This window comes from Schistocerca cancellata, chromosome 8 (genome assembly GCF_023864275.1).
Source record: "Schistocerca cancellata isolate TAMUIC-IGC-003103 chromosome 8, iqSchCanc2.1, whole genome shotgun sequence".
Taxonomy (NCBI): Eukaryota; Metazoa; Arthropoda; class Insecta; order Orthoptera; family Acrididae; genus Schistocerca; species Schistocerca cancellata.
The window spans coordinates 281,769,402-281,793,226 of NC_064633.1; the positions used below are offsets into that span (position 1 = coordinate 281,769,402).

General features: G+C 38.9%; 1 protein-coding gene across 2 annotated transcripts in view; it reads right to left on the reverse strand.

Moving 5' to 3' along the window:
* Positions 1 to 19,970: 19,970 nt before the first annotated feature.
* LOC126094730 (transmembrane protein 53) overlaps positions 19,971 to 23,825 on the reverse strand; it is a 169,074-nt gene continuing 165,219 nt past the window's right edge. For both annotated transcript variants that reach the window (XM_049909278.1, XM_049909279.1), the window contains exons 5-6: positions 20,478 to 20,655; positions 19,971 to 20,391 (exon numbers count right to left, since the gene is read on the reverse strand). In XM_049909278.1, coding sequence (XP_049765235.1) covers positions 20,251 to 20,391; positions 20,478 to 20,655 — 319 coding nt within the window. In that variant the 3' untranslated portion in view covers positions 19,971 to 20,250. The remainder of the gene's footprint in view (positions 20,392 to 20,477; positions 20,656 to 23,825) is intronic.

Sequence of the window (23,825 nt, forward strand, 5' to 3'; positions counted from 1 at the left end):
TGAAGGAAATTAAATGTACAACACCAAAGTTCATAAAATAATGTGTGGTAATGAATTTCATCAGTTATTAAAAAATAACAGATCAGCAATAGCAAGTAAAAACTCATCAAAAAACTGAAATTGATATCTGGGTACAAGGTAATCGAGTTATTTTCCGACATGCTACGACCACAAATTATACATTCAAACATATGTTTTTGAGAGATTGTCCATTGTGTCCACCCAGAAAAAACTAAAAATTGATGAATGTGTTGAATAAACCAAAAACATGACAGCAGCTAAATGGTTAAACCATAAACATAAATGAGGACATCTGCTTAATGACAAGCTTTGTCACAATAGCTGTTATTGTTTAATGCTTTTTTATGAGCCACACTTCATATGCTCACCATTGTTAAAGTGTTATTTGAGGCTTGATTAGAGAAATAGAGAGGTGAAAAAATGAGTTTACTCCCCAGTTGACATTACAAGCTTATTAGGAAGTCAGCTCATAGAATTTCTGTATACTGTGTAAAATGTAAATTTGAAAGAAAGCTCAAGTGTTACAGTTTCACTTCATGCCCTCTATCACTGCTGCCAGTCTTTACGATCTGCAATGTGTGGTGCAAAGTATATACATGAGTAGTGTATGTAGTTGTTACAGTTGTATAGTGTCAGAGTTGAACACAAAAGTCTTTAAAATCTGCTATCGCAAACTCTTGTTATATTTCCCTGTGACATCACTGTCGTAGCACATCATCTGCACTTCAAAATATGCTTTCAACCCAACCTGCTCTCCCCCTTGCCACACATCCAGTAGGCAAGCTCATTTTACGTATGTTAGTGTGGTGTGGTGTGTTGGCTTTGCTGGCTAGTGGGTGACTTAACAAGTTGCCAGCCAATAAAATTTCTCTAGCTGGAAATGGTTGGGATTTCCTTGATTACGACTGAGCATATTGTTTGAGACTCAGTGTTTCAGTTTAAAAGGTATTATTGCTGAATACAGTACATCAGAAACACATGCAAAAAGATGAGAATAAGTTAAAAGTGGCACAAGAAAGGTGGTGGCTGGGTCGCTTCGTCACGTATTGGCGTGGTCTGGAACACATCACATCAAATGTCTTGTTTTTCCATTACCACTGCAACCTAGCAGTAGTTGCCCTGATCGTTGATTGCGTTAGCTTTCCCTCTCTCGTGTCTCTTCTCTCCACAGCAGCCTAAAATATTCTCTTAACTCTGCCACCACCCCTGATGCAAACCATCTGTCTTTTGTGCCACTTATAACTTGTTCAGTCACATCAAATGTCAATAAGAAAAAAATGGGACAAAGTCAAGTAAGACATCGAGTAAAAACTTTGAATCGAGGTAAACCGTACTAGGAAGAAATATAAAACTGGGGAATTTTCAGCAATGTTCTTATGGGTTTTTCACAAGGGCTACAACTTTATGGAGTAGAATCATGAAAAACGTAAAATTGAAGTTCCACTGTACATGTTATGAGGCCAGATTTGCTGAAAGTTGATTCTGATGTAATGGGCGTTTCTCAGATTTTATGTAGTAAGACTAATATTTATATTTTATTCCAGTATGTCACCATATGAGATTTAGCGCATGTAGTGATTTATTCTGCTTTTCTCATCCCTTAAACCACTATGGAAAAAATATTCAGTGAAAGACCAGTACGACTCACCATACTGAACCAGATTATCAAAGACTGCTACAGTGTATATTCATGAGTGCAAGGCTGTTTCCTGGAGTTCTAATTGCAAATCAATTCAGCATCTTTGACAGCAAATACCAAATGGAGTGTTTAGGACAAAGAAAGTAGATATGGTAGAGAAATTATTGGAAGGCAACTTACATTGTCACCTACTGGAAGATACTATGAAGTCTTCTAGTAAAGAAAATGTGCAACCAAATATTATAATTATGTGAAGGCATTGGCATATCCCATTATTATCATCATTATCATTATCAAAACCACTCCAGTACTCATCACACCACTTAGTTTTGCAACTGCCTCAAAACATACATACATCTATACTCAGCAAACCACCGTGAGGTGCATGGCATAGGGTCTGTCCCATTGTACCAGTTATTAGGGTTTCTTCCTGTTCCAGTCACGTGTGGAGTGTGGGAAGAATTATTGTCTGAATGCCTTTGTGTGTGCAGTAATTATTCTAATTTTAGCCTCATGATCCCTATGTGAGCGATAGGTAGCAGGTTGTAGTATATCCATAGAGTAATATTTAAAGCTGGTCCTCAAAACTTTAACAGACTTTCTCGGGACGGTTTATGTCTGTCTTCAAGAGTCTGCCAGTTAAGTTCCTTCAGTATCTGTGTGACACCCTCCCACAGATTAAAGAAACCTGTGCTGTACTTCTCTGTTAATGTTCAATATCCCCTGTGTATTCTAGGATGGGTCGCATGAGTGATTTATAATAAATCTCTTTTGTAGACTGATTGCACTTCCCCAGTACTCTACCAGTAAACCGAAGTCTACCATATGCTTTACCCATGACTGAACCTACGTGATCATTCCATTTCACATCACTATGAAGTATTACACCTAGGTATTTGTATGAGGTAGCCAAATCCAACAGTGACTCATTTATATTATAGTCTTTGTGTGTGTGGGGGGGGGGGGGGGGGGGATGCAAATTTGTGCAGTTGCCCTTTCTTATAACAACTGACGAGAGAAAAGAGACTGCATCACCTCAATGCCTGATAGTGTTTTTGAATGTCAGACATACCTCCTGTACCACTAATAATTTTTTTGGGCATCATGCAGGTATAATTCTTTTGAAACCAATGTAATGTCATGCATACCGAAAGAATTATTTTAGTGATACCCTCTCTAACTAAATTTAGGCAAAAATTGAAAAAAATGGATTCACACAACTCAACACAGACCCATCAACCCATCTTGCAACCTACTTTTTCCAACTGAATGATTGTTTTGTTGTACTGGAAGTCTTCGAAGTAAGCAAAAGTTTTTTTTCACCTTGAGATAAATCTGACATAGTTTTTTTATTGTATGACTTTTTTACACATTGAAAAAGTACATAGCATGTAGAGCAAAATATATACAATATAAAATTTTATAAACAAACATCTAGAGCATTTATGTAATCTATTGACTCTCGAGTCGCCAGCAGGAAGTCTTCTTGTCTGCCGTAATATCAAATGAAATATTTTGAGGTAGTTGCCACATTGGAATGCTTATTTTATGCGTATATGAATGTTTTGTTGTTAAGTCTGTTCTTGAGTCCACACATTAGTAAGATTGAACTCATCTTCCACAGTGACCTGTGCTGTTATTGTTGGTGGTCATTCAGTGTGGAGTCAGTTATGGTTTGTTTTGTATCATCCATAAGTTGATGGACTGATTGATTTTTATAACCCATGATCTTTTATTTACTCGTTTGTGAGAGCATTTATGCATTATAATTGAGGGGGCGGAATGCTCAATACTGGCAGCCATACCTTAGATGTTGATTTACTAATGCCAGCAAGTGTTTTCATGGTGTTATTTAATTGTACAACTATATTTTATGCATGTTGGCTGTTCAGCAAAACTGAGGCACAATATTCAGTGGCTGAGAAGACAAGACTCAGAGCAGAAGCCAACAAATGGTGGACACCAATGCTCTCCAGTTTGTACCTAATAGCTTTTGAATAATGATGTCTCTTGTTTCAATTTTTTGGTTGTTTTTGTTTGATGCTCTTTGAAAGATAAGAGTTCTATGAAGGATAACCCCCCCCCCCCTCCCCCAGGTACTTTGATGTTTTATTGTGAATAAGTGTAGTGTTTTCAAACTGTTTGTTGCTTTTTCTCCCAGCTAGTTTATTTTTTAAGTGCAAGCATTTTGGTGGTATTTGGTTGGAGTCTCCATTTGCGAAAATAGTTTCCCACTACTTCTTGGTCCTCCATTAGGATTTCTTGTGACTGTTCAATTGAGGTACACCTTGTTGCAAGTACCCATTCATCAACATAACCAAAGTTCCCTGATTTTGTTTTTAGCCTGTCTTCAGTGTACAATCTGAAGAGAGAGCCAGGACTGATCCCTGTGGCTCTCCGTTTTTTTTTTTTTTTTTTTTTTTTTTTAATTTTCTTGGGGAGTTGATGTTGGATCCCATGACTACTTGGAACAGTCAATCGTTTAACATGTTGTTGGTTAGGGGACTGACTGGTTTGCATGGAATTATGTGAAGAAGGTAGTGTATCATGCCTTCTCTCCACACTTTATCATAGATTGCTGGTAAGTTAATGAATGCAGCCTTGGTTTTAAGTTTTCTTTAAAATCCTGCCTTGGTGTAAATGATGAGTGACAGTTCAACTGCGATTGCTTCAAGTAATCTTGTACTGATTCTTATATAGTTGAGTCGTTCTAGCAGCTTGTATGTCACAAATAGCGGGTTTTTGGTCTATAACTCTTAGGGCTATCAGCTGTTTTGCCAGGTTTTATAATAGCGATTACCTTAGTGTTTAAATTATTATGGTTTATTGCCAGTTTGCATAGTGTGTATGAAGCAGTGAGTCATCCATACTTAAGTGTATTTGCGCAGTTTATTAGAAATTTAGAGTGAATGTTGTCAACTCTCTCAATGATTCACGGATCTCTGGCCGCATTTCAGATTGTCTCTTTCTTTGTTCTTGGCTGGCTAACATCATTGTGGTGAAGGTTTTCACTTTGCACCACATTGTTGCATAGATTGCTTTGGACTTGTCGTAGTCTGTGTCTTGTGCACCATCAGCCAAACATGTTTAACTATTGCTTGGTATTATGCTCTCTTCCACAGAGGGTCCTTCTGCCTTGTGGCTTCAGCTGTTTTTGTGCTGGATTCTAATACATGCACTTGTATCCTGCTATTCACGGATATAGCATTGGTGATGAGGAAAAAGGAAGCTGTTCAGTAGTATGGACATTAATTGATTTGCCTGTTGAGGCAAGAGCAACAGCATCAGCATCAGCTACACAGTCTTATTACAAAAGTCGCTTCAGCTTCAGGCGGACAGACTCCGAGCACACGAGGCCACTTTGCTCCAGGTCTCAGCAGCCTCCGATACCCATCATTTCCACCTTTCAGTGATGCTGCGGAGAACTGCGACTCATATGTGTTGACTGAAGCAACATTTCACAGTGTTTCAACTCTCAGATGATTCAACAGGGATCTTATTTCAGTCATGGGCATCACAAGGAACATCTTTTTGTGATCTGAAAATTAGTGCCTGTGTCTCACCCTGTTACAATCTTCTTTTGGGATATATGTGTTCTGTTGACTAATTATTATTCCCAGAGATATCACGTGACTGCCTCCAGGCTTTTGTTACACCAATAGCATACATGGCCTGAGTAATCAGTAATTGTACTGCTCCTCGGTCACTGACTTGCTAGGTCTCAGCCACAAATTAAATTTCACTTATGCCAATCAAGGCTGCACCACCCACAACCAAACTCACCCCACCCCCCTCCCTCCCTCCCTCCCTCCGTATAAGCCAATGGCACAGTATTCCATTACTGATGTGTTGTCATGTCTGCCTGCTGCTCTAGGCCCTGATTTTGACCAACAGGAGGTTCTTTGCTTCCATATCGATACTGAACAGAAACAGACATTGGACAGTTTTCCCATTACGACTGTTCATGTCACAGCCATTACCCACTGGGATCCAACCTCGCAGCAGGTCCTCCACTATATGACCCATAGCTAGTAACTTACCTCCACCACTTGTTGGCAACCAAGGTCAGCTCCTGGAAACATATTTCACTCAGGCTCTTGGCTGTAGATGTCATTCCTTTTGGCACTGAGACTGATACGCTTCAGGTGGTCATCCCAGCAGAATTGCAGCAACAGGTGTTGGGCTTGCTGCACTGGGGAAGTCTGAAGTGTTAACTCACTGACGTGTACCGATCATGGATCAACAGCAACATGGAAAAAATGGTCCATGACTGTACAGCATGTGCCCAGAACCAACCAGTACCCTCACAATCTTTAGCCCTCTGGCCTACTCCCAGCTCCCCTGGGACTACATCCATCTCAGTTTTGCAGACCTATTTTTTGGATCAATGTGACTGCTCACTGTGGATGCATACTTTAAGTACTCATATGTTGCATCTATGGTGCCTACCACAACTAACACCACCCTCAGTGCCTTGGCCCAGCTTTTGGCCATCGAAGGGCTGCCTCACACTTTGGTCTCTGATAATGCGCCTCAATTGACAGCGTCCACCTTGAAAGATTCATAACTCACATTTGCAGCCCTCTGTTCCATCCTTCCTCAAATGGTGAAGTGGAATGTGTTCTTCAGATTTTTAAGCAGTAAATGATGACAAAAAAACTGTTGAATCCTTTTCCACTACATTGACCCTTATTCTGTTTTTGAGCATTAAAAACCATACACATTAACAATTTCAGCCCCACCGAACTAGTCCATGAATATCGCCCTTGGACACTGCTTCAATTCTGAAGCTGCCCCCTTCAAAACCCTGCACCCATCCCTCCCAGAATTATGCATCTAGAGCAGATTTGTTGGCCCGCTCCTGACGAATACAGACACTTGGACACTGAGCAATGATAGCGGTGATCCAGGAACGGAGAGATACCTCCGACCTTGAGTGTAAGCATTGTATCTGCCACCACCTCATCCACTACCTTGCATCTTCTGGTGACAATCTGGCGCCCCTGGCAGATGCCTGCGATTTTCCACTGTTGCACCAGTAATGCCTTCTGCATCCATATGGATTGGCAGAACTTCCTCGCACACCCATCGCCAGCGGTGTCCCAGTGGGTGCTGCAGAACACCCTCCCTTCCTGCAGCCTTCGCTCTACCTCTATTCCAGTCGTTCTCAGCACCATCTGGGGCATTTCTCCCCAAACGTGCCTGTTTCAGGGGAGAGGGGCATGGTATCAGGCTCAGAGAAAGTTGCTGCCTGTTGAAAGAAATGGACCTAGATGGTCATTAGAGAGCTTGGTATTGCCGCAGCACTGCACTCGCATAGCGAGTGCACCACCCATCCAACCACATGAATATGCTGGCGAATAGAGTTCTCGTGGCTGGTAGAAATACTGTCACTCAGCAAATGGTTGGTTAGTTCTGTACTCAGCTCTGATGTTGGTTACTGTAATCACTATACTACAGACTATTAGTAACAGCCTCACTTGGCACTTGGTTTTTCTTTCTGGTCATATTTTGGATTGTCTCTCTGTTCTTGTCTTGTTGACATCACTGTGCCAAAGATTGCTGCATAGTTTACTTTGGATTTGTCCTAGTCTGTGTCTTGTCTGCCATCAGACAGGCCTGTTTAGATTGACTACCACTTGTTAGTGTCCTGTTCACATTCATAGGTGGCTCTTCCGCCTTGCCACTTGACCGATTTCTCTCTTGAGTTCTGGTGCATGTGCTGATATCTGGCTACTCGCAGATATAGCAGTTAAAAATTTAAGAAGGAAAATTTATATGTTGGAGTTACATATAATGAGAATTGGTGAAGTTTGGTTGCAGGACTTCATCAAATACCTTGGTCCATTATTGATATTTGAACCAGCTGAAGATAGTCGCAATAGTGGATATTTGTTAAATAATGCATAGGTGCCAACTACAGATGATTATGATACAGGATATTTATTAAGGAGTGAATAAGGAAGGAGCAGACACTGTGCGCCCAGGTTTGTGTTTGTACAGAAGGTATGTAGGCTGTAAAAACAAGGGCAGTGGCGAGCAGTCATGTGATGTGTGGTACTCACATGTTGTACAAGGCTATAAGTATGCTTTAACACTCCAAGTTGGCAGGGTCATGGAGGGCTCAGAGTAAGAGGGCTGCTGACAATGTTGATGGGGACCCAAATCCAAATGAATTACTTTTATGTTAAAGAGAACTTTGATATAAAGTTTAAGGACCAAATGTTGTGTATCAGTAAGTGTTAGTTTGGAGCACAGCATTGTATGGTAGCAACACATGGACTGTGGAAAAATCGGAACAGAAGAGAACCAAAGCATTTGAGGTGTGGGGCTACAGATGAATGTTGAAAATTAGGTGGGCTGATAAGATAAGGAATGAGGAGGTTCTGCACAGAATCAGAGAGGAAAGGAATATGCGGAAAACACTGACAAGGAAATGGGACAGGATGATAGGACATCAGGGGATGTCCTCCATGGTACTAGATGGAGCTGTAGAGCGCAGAAACTGTAGAGGAAGACAGTGTTTGGAATACATCCAGCAAATAATTGAGGACAGCTTACAAATGATACTCTGAGATGAAGAGGTTGGCACAGGAGAGGAATTCATGGTGGGCCACATCAAACCTGTTAGAAGATTGATGACTAATTTGAGTTCTCATTACTGGGATCTGTCATTGTGAGACTTAAATACAAAGAAGTGCAAATAAGAGTTCAAAGATTATTTAGTAGATTGAAGTAGACATCGTGATCTAACATTTCAGTGTCAGTGTCACTCAGCAAGGATCTAAGTCCAGAAGAAAGGCAAGTTCATACGCGGTGATGGGAAGGAGTATCTGGACCACCAGAACAATTTCTAAAGGTGACGTTCATCAGAAAGATTAGTAACAGGTAAGAAAGAGAAGGTAAAATAGTTGGAGGATATGGACTGGAGAAAAGGAATGAAAGAGAAAATCCACTTGGTAAAGCTTTCCACGGAACATAATCAGCACTTAATTTCTAAACTTTTAGGTGCTGGAATGTGCCACCTTCTACCACTCCTCCACCCCGCCAGCCACAGAGACAGACTTGTGATAACATATACACCTCTGTTCTGCATTGGGAGTTCAAATTTGCCCCCTGTGGGAGCTCCCCTCTACTGTATAGCATCAACCATGTTCTAACAAGAGTGCGGACAGATAAAGATTGAAAGGTCAAGAGTGCCGTGGACAAAGGGACGTATCGGCTCAAAAGGCTGCCAACTTTTAGTCATGCGTGCTCCATCACATTTGATTAGTAGCTATGACATAAATTACAACACGGAATAAAATGATTTCGTGAAAGCATATTATACAGACGTTCACATTCAAACACGGCTTACATTATTTATTTCCTATTGACACAGATAACACGAGACTTTGCCTTGCTACTACATCGCTGAGATTGTTGCCAGTCGTAAACAAAAGGGGATATGTACTGATCACGACTTTGGAATGATACTCACCTTATCTTGGGCGTACTGTACGTGCGTACAACCACATACACAATACCTCCTGCCTGTCACATCACATTGACGACCCATTGTCACATTCACTTGTGCTGGCGCAGTGCCAAAATATGCGTGTACCATTTCAAATCTCTGGTGTAGTGTTGTTTTTAAAACAGGGGGGGGGGGGGTCTCTGGCAGATGCCGGAACGCGTTCTGACCGGTGAGTATTGTTTAATGTTTAATAAAAAGCACACATTTTAATTTATGGACCTTACTTCTTATGACTTTTAATATATCTTGGTGGTATTTCTGTAAAAGAGAGACACCTATTACAAAAACTGAAAAACATTTTTTACCTTAGAGGACCACAGCCAGTCTTTCTCATTGGTGAGATATTTTTTTATGTTTCATGTCTGTAAACGTGCAACAATAGACTTTTTCATCCACTTAGCTTATTTTACTTCATTGTTATCTTGTTCCCTCTCTCTCTTTAGCACTCCTCGTCATTATTACAGCATGCCAGTGTTTTTGCTCAGATGAAGAATTACTGAATTACGTGAACAGTTTACTAGAAGATGACAAATAGTATAGAGATGACATGGAACATCAGCCTCACAAAACACCACAAAGAGAATCATCAGAGTCGGATGATGAATTTCCCGAGCTTGAACAACAACATACAAATAATCCAGTGCTTACATGTTCAATTCCAGTGGCACCCCAAATTCCTACTTGCAGCTGAGGAAAAAACAAAAAAAATCGCATCCATCTCAACATCCACAAGTTGGAAGTGCAGAGACTACAGCTGACAGAACAGTGTGGGCTTGAATTGCTCCACAGAATGCACCTAGAAGATTAGAGCATCACAATGTGTTAGTAGAAACTCCTGGGCCAAAGTGTATCACTAAGAAATTTATAGTCGCAAGCAGTTGTTTGAGTGCCTCGTGAGTGTGGATAGGAAAAAAAAAAAAAACTTTACTGGAATGAATTTTCCCCTGAAACCTCTGTGGTCTCAAGTGTGGGGGGGGGGGGGGGGGGGGGTCGGCATTTTTTTCTCAGACTATGGGATGAAATAAGTTCATAGAAGTCATGCAATTTTTAAGATTTGATAACATGCACACTAGTGCCGAAAGACTCAAGACCGATGGCTTCGCAGCAGCTACCCCAATCCGGAATTCATTTGTAGTTAACTGTATCTAGAACTATAAACAAGGTGCATTTATAACCATAGATGAGCAGCTCTACCCATAAAAAGCTCAGTGTCGCTATAAACAATACATGAGTAAGATACCCACAGATTTGGTCTTAAGTTCTTGCTTGCAGCAGATGCCGATAGGAAAAATATATGGTGAATTGACTTCCTTACTTGGGTAAACAAAGTGAATGACCCACTACCACACCTGTTGCAGAGCATGTTGTTACTCATCTCATGTAACCTTACACTTCAAAAGGAAGAAATGTAACGTGACAATTTCTTCAAAGCCAGACATCTTGCAGAGCCACTGAAGCAGGAGAACACATCTTTGATGGGTACCACAAGCAAACCAGAAGAAAAGTTTCTCCATCAGCTAAGTCAACAGCCAGATCTTTGTTTGATATTTTATACAAATCTGGTGACAACAATTACTTCGTCTCAGGGGAAGACCAAGAAAAATGTTGTTCTGTTGAGCACAATGCATCCGTCAGTTGCAGTGGACACACAAACACAGAAGAAGCTCACTGAAGCTTTGAGCTTCTACAATTCCATTGAATTTCGAGCTGATATTCTGGACCAGATGTGTCTCGACTGTACACTGTCACAGATGGCCTATGAACATGTTTTTCAATGCCCTAGATCTTTCTGGAATCAACACATGGATGCTTTACAGAGAGACAACAGAAAAAAAAGTTAGCCAGTGAATCTTTCTTTTCAAATTAGCAGAACTCTCCTCTTTGTACGTACTATTAAGGAAAGGACCTGTTCATACATTCACTGCAACCACTGAAATACATATGGAAGACCTGCCAGGTAGGATAATGCAAAAGTGAAAAAAAAAATCTAGAAATGTATGTGTTTAGTGAAAGAAATTCATCTGTGATCCATGTGCTGCAAGTGCTCAGTACATGTGTGCAAAGTATTTTGGCAAATATTGTGGCTTTGATTGAAAAGATGCCAGAGAGAAAAAAAGGTTATTTTCTCATTATTGCTACAGCAATTTGTCCATTTTTCTTTATTTTTCATGCTAAATATATGTTTATGACATGTTTGGGGCTTTGACTGAGTACAAGTCATACAGATAGAACATGTTAATGTACAATTACCTTAAAACCCACATCCTTTCGTCTTTCCCTCTCCTTCCCTCTTTCCTGATGAAGCAACGGTTTGTTGCAAAAGCTTGAATTTTGTGTGTATGTTTGTGTGTCTATCAACCTGCCAGTGCTTTTGTTTGGTAAGTCTCATCATCTTTGTTTTTAGATATATTAAATGTATATTTGTATTTGTGAGTTCAGTTTAAATGATTTTGTGTTTGCAATGAATTCTATACTTTTATCTTTTTAATTAAATATACTTTCTGTAGAAATTTTTAAGCATAACACACTATTTACCTATAAAGACACTGTACTGAAGTAACTTAAGAAGTAAAAGTGAAAACAAAACTTCAATAGTCAAAACGACTGGTAGCAGTCCTTCTAGGTAATTCACCAATGTATATGTGAAAGATAATGAAAGGTTTCAGATTGATTACATATTTGTATGAGAGATTTCAGAACCAGAGTTTAAATTGCAAGGCATTTCCTAGGGCAGATTAGGACTCTGACTGATTTATTGTTTATGAACAGTAGATTAAAACTGAATTTCAGAGAGGTAGGAAATTAGGAGCTGGGACATGGATAAGTTGAAAGAACCAGGGACTTTTGAGAGTTGCAAAGGAAGTATGAGGTAATAATTGTCAAAAACAGGGGAAAGGAATATAGTGTAAGATGAATGGGTATCTTTGAGAGATGAAATAGTGAAGGGAGCAGAGGACCAAATAGGTAAAAAGATAAGGCATTGTAGAGGTGCTTTGATATCACAGGAGATTTTGGATTTAATTGATGAAAGGAGAAAATATAAAAATACACCATGTGAAGCAGGAGTATGGAATACGGTTGTCTAGAACATGAGATTGACGGAAAATACAAAACAGCTAAGCACAAATGGCTAAAGCACAAATGCAAGTTTATATTAGCGGAAAAACAGAGTTTGTCTGTACGAAAATTAAGGAGACCTTTGGAGAAAAAAGAACCAGCGGTATGAATATGAAGAGTTCAGATAGAAAGCAAGAGCTGGGCTAGAAGATTAAGGCTGAAAGGTTGAAGGAGTTTATAGACAGGCTATACAGGGCCATTGAACTCTTAAAAGGCAATATTATAGAAAGCGTAGATGAAGATGAGATGGGGTATATGATATTGCGAGAAGAATTTGGCAGAGCTATGAGCTACGTAAGTTGTAACAAGTAGACATCATTCCCTCAGAACTACTGACATCCTTGGGAGAGCCAGCCATGACAAAACTATTTTACCTGGTGCACAAGATGTATTAGATACATCTTGGTTTAAAAAATGATGGTTGCTAAGTGTGACGTGAATCATTAATAGAAGAGTGGAAAAATTGGTAGAGGCTTGGGGAAAACCAGTTTTGATTCTGAAGAAATGTAGGAACATGAGAGGCAATACGGAACTTAAGACTTATTTTAGAAGCTAGGTTAAAGAAAAGCAAATCTACATTTATAGCATTTGTAGACACAGAAAAGTATTCAACAATGTTTACTGGAATTCTGAAGGTAGTAGGGGTAAAATACAGAGAGTGAAAGGCTATTTACAATCGGTACAGAAACCAGACAGCAGTTATAATAGTTGGAGGACCTGAAAGGCAAGCAGTGGTTGAGAAGGCATAAACTGAGCAAGCAGTAAAGGAAACCAAAGAAAAATTTGGAAAAGGAGTTTAAGTTAAGGGAGAAGAAATAAATACTTTAAGGTCTGCCGATGTTAATTCTGTTAGAAAGAGCAAAGGATTTGGAAGAGCAGTTGAATGGAATGGACAGTTTCTTGAAAGATGAACATCAACAAAAGCAAAACAAGAGTAATGGAATGCAGTTGAATTAAATCAGATGATGCTGGGGAGATTAAATTAGGAAACAAGGCACTTAAAGCAGTAAATGAGTTTCTCTATTTGGGCAGTAAAATGACTGATGATGGCCGACTAAGAGGATATAAAATGTAGACTGGCAATAGCAAGGAAAGTGTTTCAGAAGAAGAGAAAAATGTGTTAACATCGAGCACAAATTTAAGTTTAAGAAATTCTTATCTGACAATATTCTTTTGGATTATAGGAACGGTAAGCAGTTCAGACAAGAAGAGAATAAAAGCTTTTGAAATGTGGTGCTACCGAGGTTTAGACGGGTAGATCGTGTTAACTGATCAGGAAGTATTGAATAGAACTGGGGAGTAAAGAAATTTGTGGCATAACTTGACTGAAAGAAGGGATCGGCTGATAAGGACACATTCTGACGCATTAGAGAATTATTGGTTGAGTATTAGAGGGGAGGGAGAGAGAGAGAGAGAGAGAGAGAGAGTGTAAGGGGGGGAATAGTAGAGGAAGACAAGAGAGACATATACAGTAAGTTTCAAAGAGTGTAGGTCGCAGTAGCTGTTCGAAGATGAAGAGGCTTGCACAGGATATAACAGCAAGGAGAGCTTGTGATCATACCCTCATGATTCTACAATATTTTAACCTTTACTTGTGTTCAACCTCATCAAGTTCCTTACTTTTCAATTACAAAAAATGCTGATAGTTTATGACTAATTGGTCTGTTTTACATATTAATACCATTCAAATACATCAAGTACAGCTGAAACTTTTATACCGAGTTTTGGAAGGCGCTATCTGCATCTTCAATCGCTACATGCAAAAACAGACGTTACACCAGCCGTGTAGTGCACATCGTGCTATGAACCACATTGTAACTTTTGCATTTCCATCAAATCTAAAAGCTTTAATTTAACACTCAAAAGAAGTATTTCCATTGTTATTACACTGCCAGATAACGATATTAACATCACTGTTTATCTAATTTGAACTCTGTGCACCCTGACTGGATTGTTGTTATGCAAAAAAAGCAATTGACTACTGATTCCAAAGCAACTGGTGGCGGCCCATTGTATATTTCACCCATTATCACAAATGCACTGTCCTAAACGGAACTCTGCCTACCTTTGACATCGTTTTGACACTGATTATATCAGCATGTCGAACAGGCATTCTTTGCAGGCACAGGAAGGGAGACATTTGTCACTCACCTTATTTAACTTTCTGAAATAAATATTATAACTATGTTTTACAATCATCAAGATCTAAATGAGCTCTTTTATTATTTCTAAAATTTACTATGAATCTATAGTTAATTTTGTTAATATCATTTGTAATTAAAAATTTGTGATGGAAGCAAGTAGTAGTATTGTTTCTGATGCATGTTTAGGTAGTGGTCTTTAAAACTTGCACTTTAGCAATAACTGAAAATTTGTTTATTAGATTATCAACTTTTATTCACCAAAATTTTTGTCAGCAAATGGAAGCGACCAATTCACGGACTTTAGATTCAGTTCTGTTTAATTTAATGATAATGATCATCATAATACTTTGAAATTGCAAAGTTTCAGATTACATCGATATGATTTTTAAGGTCATAATTTTACCACAAGTTATTATTTGCAATATATGACACAGGAATTAGGACCGTTACTTGAATTTATCTCAACCAGTGACATCCACGTGTTCTGCAATGGAAGTTAGAGCCTTTGCATACTGTCCTTCAAAATGGGACCATTACTGGACGGGATGAGAACGGAAGATTTTCCTTCTCATCCCCTCTGCTAAGTCTCCCCTGACCTGGGGTTCTGGGTGACTTTTCCGAACTCTGCCCCTTTTCGTAAACCTCACCAGTCCTTTTCCTTCACCCCTCTTCTTTCCCCTTCAACTGTTCTGCCAGAAGGAGGAGCCACTGGCTCCGAAAGCTTGCAAACTTACGAAATATAATGTTCAAACCCTAGCACTTTAACTATTATGCTTGGTACTACTTATAGTTCTACATGTCCTAAATAATACAAATGTCTTGCCTTGTGGTAGCTGCATTATCAAAAAAGTAGTGGCGAACAATCTTACACAGCTTCTTCACCTCTCTGACAAAATATTCAAATGTCAACCAACATGACACTTTCCAGAACCATTGTTCCATCGGCAGCCAAGGATGACGAAATTTCACATCTTAAGTCCGTCCGAAAATAATTGCATCTGCGACTTCACAATTTCAGAGACGACTTAATAGCATGCAAATAAACACCACACCACTTTAAAATGGTTTCAGTGCAAAATTCACCACAGTATTAATTTTCACATCTGCAGCCACTTAATACACATCCACACACTTCAAACCCTCACTGCACTGTTCTTCTCCCTGCTGTGGTGCGCATCAAGCCAGTTGACCTATCAAAATCCTTCAGTCTTGTGGAAACATGTTTAATTGTAAGTAATGTATTATTTAACCTCTGATGTTGCGCACTTATAATTACAAAAACAACTTTTCCACCTTTTTATATTTTCATAACATAACAATAAACCTGTCCTCGGACTGAAGATGCAGCAGCAGCAGCAGCTCTGACTTTTGGGATTTTGAGCTCTAGTTTTACCTTGATTGTATTCACTTTGTCTTTCGTCCTTGATGTCGTTACTAGATGTGAAGCAGTGTTGTTTGGATTGACTGCCTTATTCCTTTGTGAGGGTATTCTGCTTCCTAGTTTCCCTAAGAATTTCGATGCTTGCCTGTTCAATGCGTAGAAATTCAAGCTTTCCATTGTTTTCATCCACTTTTGCCATCTTGCTCCAACTAGACTGTAATAGTTCATCTGCTATTGCTTTTTTGCCATTTTTGAATTGATATGACTCCTCACCGTTTTGGGACCAACCAGGAAAGTATTACTATCTGTAGCCTATGGTTTACACTTTTTCACAGTCATAATTATGGAGCCTGCAAATCTTTTGTAGTTTCTGCTAGTAAGAGTACCCAACCTAAGCATTTGCCTAGTTCTGTAGGGAGCATGGCCTATTTGGCCTTTTCTGGATTTCACCTTGGGCAAGGGATAGATGTGATTAGAGGGATCTGTGTTCCTACCTTTATTATTAACAGTTGGTGTTGGCTGTGTGGGAAGTATTCCATTAGCCAATATGGAAGGGAGTGAACTACACAATTTTAATGTGCCAACGTAGTGTTACTATTGAATAATTATGATTTCCTCTTGGAGCAATTGCATTAATTATAATCAACAGTCCCTGTTAAAATGTATGCCAAAAGAATGAATTTCAACTCTGTCCTCCCTTCATCCACCTGTACCACTATAGCAATACTCCACAAGCCACCTGATGGTATATGGTAGAGGGTACTTCTGGTACCACTAACTGATTCCTCCCCTCCCCCCCCCCCCCCTCCCCTCCTTTTTCTGTTCCACAAACGAAAAGCACAAGGGAAGAATGATTGTCAGTAAGCGTAGGTATTGCCTCCAATTTCTTGAGTTTTCTAGTTGTGGTCATCTTGTGAGATGTATGTAGACGGAAGTAGTAATATTGTTTGACTCTTCTCGGAAAGTTCAGGGAGTCTCAAAAGGTATGGTACAACTTTAAAGTTTTATAACATCCAAACTAATTAAAATATTCACACCATGCATGACTTATGTGACACACTATTTCACAAAATTTTTATGCCATTCAATGAACTTCCAATGTTTGAGCCTTCAGTGGCACACACAACATCTAGTCTGTATTCAACTGTGGCAATGATTTTTTAAATCATCAGGTGAGTGTTAGGCTGTCTTGTCATATTTGTGGTAATGCAAACAGCTCCAGCGTATCAAAGTAGAATTAACTTCATTTTTTTTTTAGAAAAAATGCCCCTACAATGTGATCAACCACCAAACAGCACCCCATGTTCACTTTCAGGCTGCTACATACCAGTTCCATCACAGTATACAGATAGGTTGTGCCCAAATGCGAACATTTCATTGGTTTACCTTACCCCACACTTGGAATGTTGCTTTGTCAGAAAATGCTAGGTTGTTTAGAAAATTGCCATCCTCCTCCTCTAAACAGTGGAGAATATCCACAACGAATTGCATATGTTGTGGCTTGTTTGGTGCACAGTTGCAATCTGTATTGATACACCTTCAAACATTTCTCAAAGACCTGTTGTGTGGTTGCCCTTGGGGTTCGCAGCTCCTGCAACACCCTCTGAGTAGACCTCTGCAGTGAACATTCAAAGCCACCTATATCAATTCTGTGTCAACTTCACTTGTTCCAGGTCATCCTGTATGATCCTTCTCATCAATGCTTCCTGTCTGCACAAAATTCCTGTACCACCGGCGTATCGACACCCATGATAGTAGGTGCCAATTTGGTCTGAGTAAGCCACTCCGCACATTGAGCCTCTTCTTGAACTGTTGTTGTGCTTCACTGATGAGAACCTGGAACACACACCAACAAAACTTTGTTTGTCTGTCACATAAGTGAGACAGACATGGCTGAATATTTTAATTAGCTTGATCACTGTAACATACTGAAATTGTAATGTACCTTTTGAGACGCCCCAAACTTTCTCGAAATTTCAATAGTAAACCTCTCCATGATGTACAACACCCCTTGTAATGTCTGCCTTGGAACTATTTGTTGAAATGAAATGAAATGGCATGTGACAAGGGCCTCCCATCGGGTAGACCGTTCGCCTGGTGCAAGTCTTTCGATCTGACGCCACTTCGACGACTTGCGCGTCGATGGGGATGAAATGATGATGATTATGACAACACAACACCCAGTCCCTGAGCGGAGAAAATCTCCGACCCAGCCGGGAATCAAAGCCCGGGCCCTTTGGATTGACAGTCTGTCGCGCTGACCACTCAGTTACCGGGGGCGGACGGAACTATTTGTTGAGAACCTGTGTAATGCTCTCATGCCAACTAGACGATCTCATAATAAAATGCGCTGCTCTTCATTGGATCCTCTCTCTCTCTCTCTCTCTCTCTCTCTCTCTCTCTCTCTCTCTCTCTCTCTCTCTCTCCCTCCCTCTCTCCCCCCCCCTCTCCCTCCCCCCCCCCTCCCTCTCCCTCCCCTCCCTTCTATGTGTCCTACCCAGTAAGGATCCCAGATTGATCAACACCACTCAAAAATCAGTTGAACAGGTACATTGTAAGTCACTTCTTTCAAGGATGAGCAGGTACTGTTGTATTCACAACACCATCACCTGCAAACAGTCTTAAAGAGCTTCTGACACTTCCTTTCACATCATTTCCATACAATGTTAACAGTAACTGTTCTATCAAACTTCCTTGCAGTCATCTGGAAATTACCTTTACATCTGTCAGTTTTGTTCCTTTAAGAATGACATGTTCAGTTCTACCTGCAAGAAAGTCTTGAATCCAGTCACAAATCTGGACTGATGCTCGGTAAACTCATATTTTTTTCACTAACTGGAAATGCTTGATGGTGTCAAATGCCTTCCTGAGGTCAAGAAACACAGCATCAACCTAAGCATCTTTATCTTCATTGGTGTGGATCTCGTGAAGGAACAGAATGAGCCGAGTTTCGCAGGATCTCTGTTTGTAGAATCCATGTTCCTTTTTATAGATGAGATTTTTGTTCTCCAAAAACATAATCCTTGATCATAAAACATGTTCCATAATTGTATACCAGATTAACATAAATGATTTAGGCCTATAATTATGTGCATCTGTCCTCATGACCCTTCTTCAAAATTGGAATGACCTATGCTTTTTTTTATTTATTGCATACCCTTCCTTTCTCCAGTGAACTAGATGGGGAGCAAGTTCTTTTACATAACGTCTCTAGAATCTTACAGTTATCTCATCTGCTCCCGATGCCTTTCGACTAAGTGATTGTAGTTGCTTTTTTATTCCATGTTCAGATGTCTCAATATCTGCCATTTTGACAGTCATATGATGACTGAAAAGAGGGCCTGTATTACGACATTCCATGGTGAATCAGTTTTGGAAGAACAAATTCAGGATTTCCACCTTTCTCTATTACTTTCCATTTTGATGTCTGTATGGTCACCGAGTGAATGAATAGGGGATTTTGAACTGCTTATTGGTTGTACCTCAGACGAAAACCTCAGTCAGACTAGTTGACAAATTTTACTTTGAAAGTCATTGAACACTTGTCTTCTTACTCTCTTTATACTCAGCTTTGCTTTGTTCAGCTTTTGTTTGTCAGCTAGATTTTGACTTCTCCTGAATTTGTGATGCTCTCTTCACTTACAGGGCAGTTTTTTGACATGGATATTAAACCATGGTGGGTCTTTCCCAGCCCTTAAAACCTTGCTTAGAACATATTTGTCTATGGCATACTAAATGATGCTTTTCAATTTTTTCCATACCTTCATCATCAGCACTGAATATTGACTACTTGATACTCTGCAGTTTGAATCCTGTCACACCTGCTAAGCAAAAATATCTTCCTGCCTGTCTTAACATTCCTTCCTAATACCTGTAATCATAGTTGCTATCACTGCCTTGCGATCACTGATAACTACTTCTATATTAACTGATTTGATGAATTCATATCTAACCATATTTAATAAATAAAAAAATTGATTTACAATGTTTAAAGGCTAGGTTCATTTCTATTTGTGAGGAAATCCAAGCACAACAAAACATTGCCTTTTGCAGATACACAGTGTGTTCACAACTGGGAAATCATGGCATTTAGTATGTGAAAGCAGGTTGATAACACACAGTCAGAATGACACTTACTCTTTTTAAACAAAATAAAGGTAACAAAACAGTTGACATTTATTCACATTACAAATATGAATAAGTGATATAAATTAAAGAAACATTTAAACTATTATTGAAAAATGTTTATCATATCACAAAATTATTAAAAATGAAAGTTTTTAAAACTTTGTCAGTAAGTATTAGCCTCACATCAAGTGATGATAAAAGCTAAACTGTAGTCTTTTCTTTTTTTTTTTCACTCAAATAGTCACATCATTCAGTGTTCTTGTAATACTGTGCACTTTGTTGATTTACAGTGTTTCCATGTCTTTTATATTTGAACCTTTTGTCTCTCTGGGTTCTGCACAAGATTTAGTTTATCGAGAAATGCATATATTTCAGCCATGTATTCTTGTGGATGTGCTCTGAAGTGTCCAACATGAGGTGATTCATCCCAGCATTTTGTATAAACCTACAAAAAGAGTCAATAAAGTAAATACTGATCAACACATTAACAATCACACTAAAACCATTAGTACAGACTGCTCATCAACTTACCCTCATGCCAACAGATTCCCATATATCGCGTACTCTGAGATTTGACTCAGCACACCCAATTGGATCTGTCTTAGAAAATAGCAAGAGAGCTGGAGTACGAACAATGCTGGTATGGAACATCTGACTTGATCGAATGTAATGAATAGTAGCAGCTTGATGGAATGTCTTCAAGTGGTACCTGCAAAAAATTATCACCACACACTGAAAACATACAACGTAACCCAAAAAATTCTTAACTGTATTTCTACTTCAGTTAAGTGTCTCACTTTCACTGTGTACAATGTAGATGATTTTACTCCTATTAATGGATGGGATATGAGTTTCTTCTCAAAGCAGACTTTCAATTACAGATCAATAATTGATGTTTTTTTAGTTGAATTTTACTATATTTACTCCGGAACAGAAAGCAAATACAGCAAGCTCCAGATTATCAGGGTTTGTACTATCTAAATATAGTTCAATTTTGTCTGTAAAAATAATAAATGAAGCCAGAAGTATTCTGTTATAATTAGGAGTAATATTTTCTTATAGAATACACTAATATTCACGTGACTCATGTTTTAATACCAAAAGTTGATGTGGGCTCCGATCCCACTGTCAGACTCCCCTGAAATGTTTTGTATTGTAACTGCCGTTCTACTGATTAAAAAGAAATTATAACCCTTTCAGAACAATTGTGTTGGTGCAGTTTATTTGCATTGTAGCATTATATTATGGCACTATGTCATTGAGTTCTAATGAGACAATTGTGCATGAATCACTGCTTTGCATACAGCTCTGAGCACATCAATACCTTGTTACAGATGTGATATACTGTGCTTTAAATTTTGCCAATTTTCAATACGGCTGGTCATAAGTCTCTGCATAAAAAAAGTCCTAACTGTGCATTATTTGTTGCACTTGATGTTTGAATAAAAAAGTTTCAAAATCAGAAAAGTCTACAGAAACAATTACAGATTAGTCCATCAAACAATCTTAAATAGTTTCATAGTTACGATGACTGTAACTTTAGTATGCACAGTTGTGCATGTTGGGACTATTATGTCACTGGAGTATGCTCGTTTTAGGTAATGTCTGAGGTTAGGATTTGGAGCAGATTATGGAATGGATAAGGCATATTACTATTAACTATACAATTTTTGTTACATGCCTTAGTTTTAGGGCATATTGATGAGAAAATTCAAGTGTTGTTATAGTCGGAGGCACAAATGATGGCAGTCAAGTTTAGGCTAATTCTGCATATCTACTTCACGCATTCTCTGACAGCCAATGAACGTTCAGCAATGTTCTGAGTATTCTGATGTGAATATTCTATGCAGTGTAAGCATGAAATATGATCATAATGAGTTATTTAGTGAAATTTTATTCCATTTGTCGTGCATTGTTATGGATGATGGTGGTGGTGGGCGACAAATTCTACACAAGCAAGCGAGAGACATAATTTGCAGGACACACACTTTCATCAAGCGCAAATCACATGTATGTGCATACTACAACCATTGCTTGGAGCCAGCAAACAATGAACTCCACGTTCTTGTCTCAACCTGTGCGAAGCACCATTATTCATGGATCAGACTACAGATGAATCCAAACTGGAAGACTTCAGTAGGTTACCTACAGATGACTGGAGAAGCACCAATTTTATTGTATTTTGGTGAAGAAGATGTAAAGGTACCTCCACACTGAAAACCAACTCCAACAAACTTTGTTAGCAACTGTTTTCAATCAAAGTTTGACTTAGCTTTCAACTGTTGTCAACAGTGGTTTGAAGTCATGAGTCTGAACAACCAGTTGAGGGAAGTTTTGTCTCGAGTTTGTAGTTTATGATCAGTGAGCAAAAACACGGCAGAGTTGTGCGAATGCGCATTTGCTGTGTCTGCTGTGTTTCTTTCTTCACCTGCTCTGTTTCTTTCATCGTCTGATGTGTTTCTTTCGACAATGGCAACTCACGAGTCATCAACAGATCCAAGAATTCAGTTTTTGTTAGAAATTGAAATGAGAAAACCACTGTAGGATCCTTCTGATTCTTCATATAAAGACAGATATAAAAGGAAAGATTTGTTGAAAGAAGTTTCGGATAGAATTGGTGTACCGTTAGTGGAATGTGAAAGGAAATGGACAAATATGAAAAACCAGTACAACTGTGAGCATTGTAAAATGGTCAAAACTAAAAGTGGGCCTGGGACAACTGAGATCTACGTTCCAAAATGGATATTTCATGAAAATATGAAGTATTGGAAAGGCGTGAACAAGCCAGGGAGAAAAATATTTACAATCTTAAGTAAAATGTCATTCACTAGCGTAACTGAAGCTGTAAGACTTTTAGTCGGAAATTTTGCAGTTACAGCTGTATTTTTGCTGGAAATTTATTTATTTCTCTTGTCATACCATTTTGTCAAAATCTGCTACAAAGTAGTTTGTAAATTAATGACTTATGTTGTTAATAACTACAGGTATAAGGGTTTTGATCGGAAGTTTTTAATTAGATTTGTCTTTTCACTCGGTATTTATTTACTCGTGCCATTTCACTTTACCAACATCCGATACAAATTAGGTTGCAAATTCATCCTTTATCTTTATATTCTTTGTGGTTCTTCCTGTGTTGCCTCCCTTTCTCTGAAGACATTTATTTTGCGGATATATCCTCCAACTGCCATCCGAAACCCTGCCTGTTTCTGGATCTTCCACATCAAAACTGCCATGTGGTGAGTAAACTGTGGCACTTTCTTTATTTCTTCTAAGAAAATTGTGCAAAGACACAGTTGCTGAAGTCACCAATGTTGATTTTTCAGGACTTAAGTGCATATTATTTCTAATACACCAAAAAACTGCTAACAGTATTCCAAAAAAATTATCCACAATTCTTCTAGCAACAAAATATTCGGTAATTATACATTATTTCCTTGTTGCCTTTCTCTTGCCATCATGCGAATGGTTTCATCATGTACTCTGACAGAGCAAAAGCATCATCTCCACCATAACAAATGGCAAATCTTCACAGTCAGAATCCATTTCCATTGCTTCTCTGTAACAAAAAATAAAAACGTTGAACATGTGTTTGCAAGAGTTTGAAACTGTTGTCAACATTTTACAATAGTTATATGTTTTTGTTTGTTGGAGTTGTTTTTCGGTGTGAAGATACCTTAAGTGAATCTGACAAAGAGTCACCAAACAAAATATATCAACCAGAAAATGCACGAGGTTATGATAGGATGCTAACTCCACTCATTGCTGCAGGCAATATTAACTGCTTTGATGAATCTCACTGTAAGAAAGGATTTAAGTATGTGAGGTTGTCCTGACGCATACAATTGTAAGGGTGCTGCATATTTGTGGACAAGAAAAAAA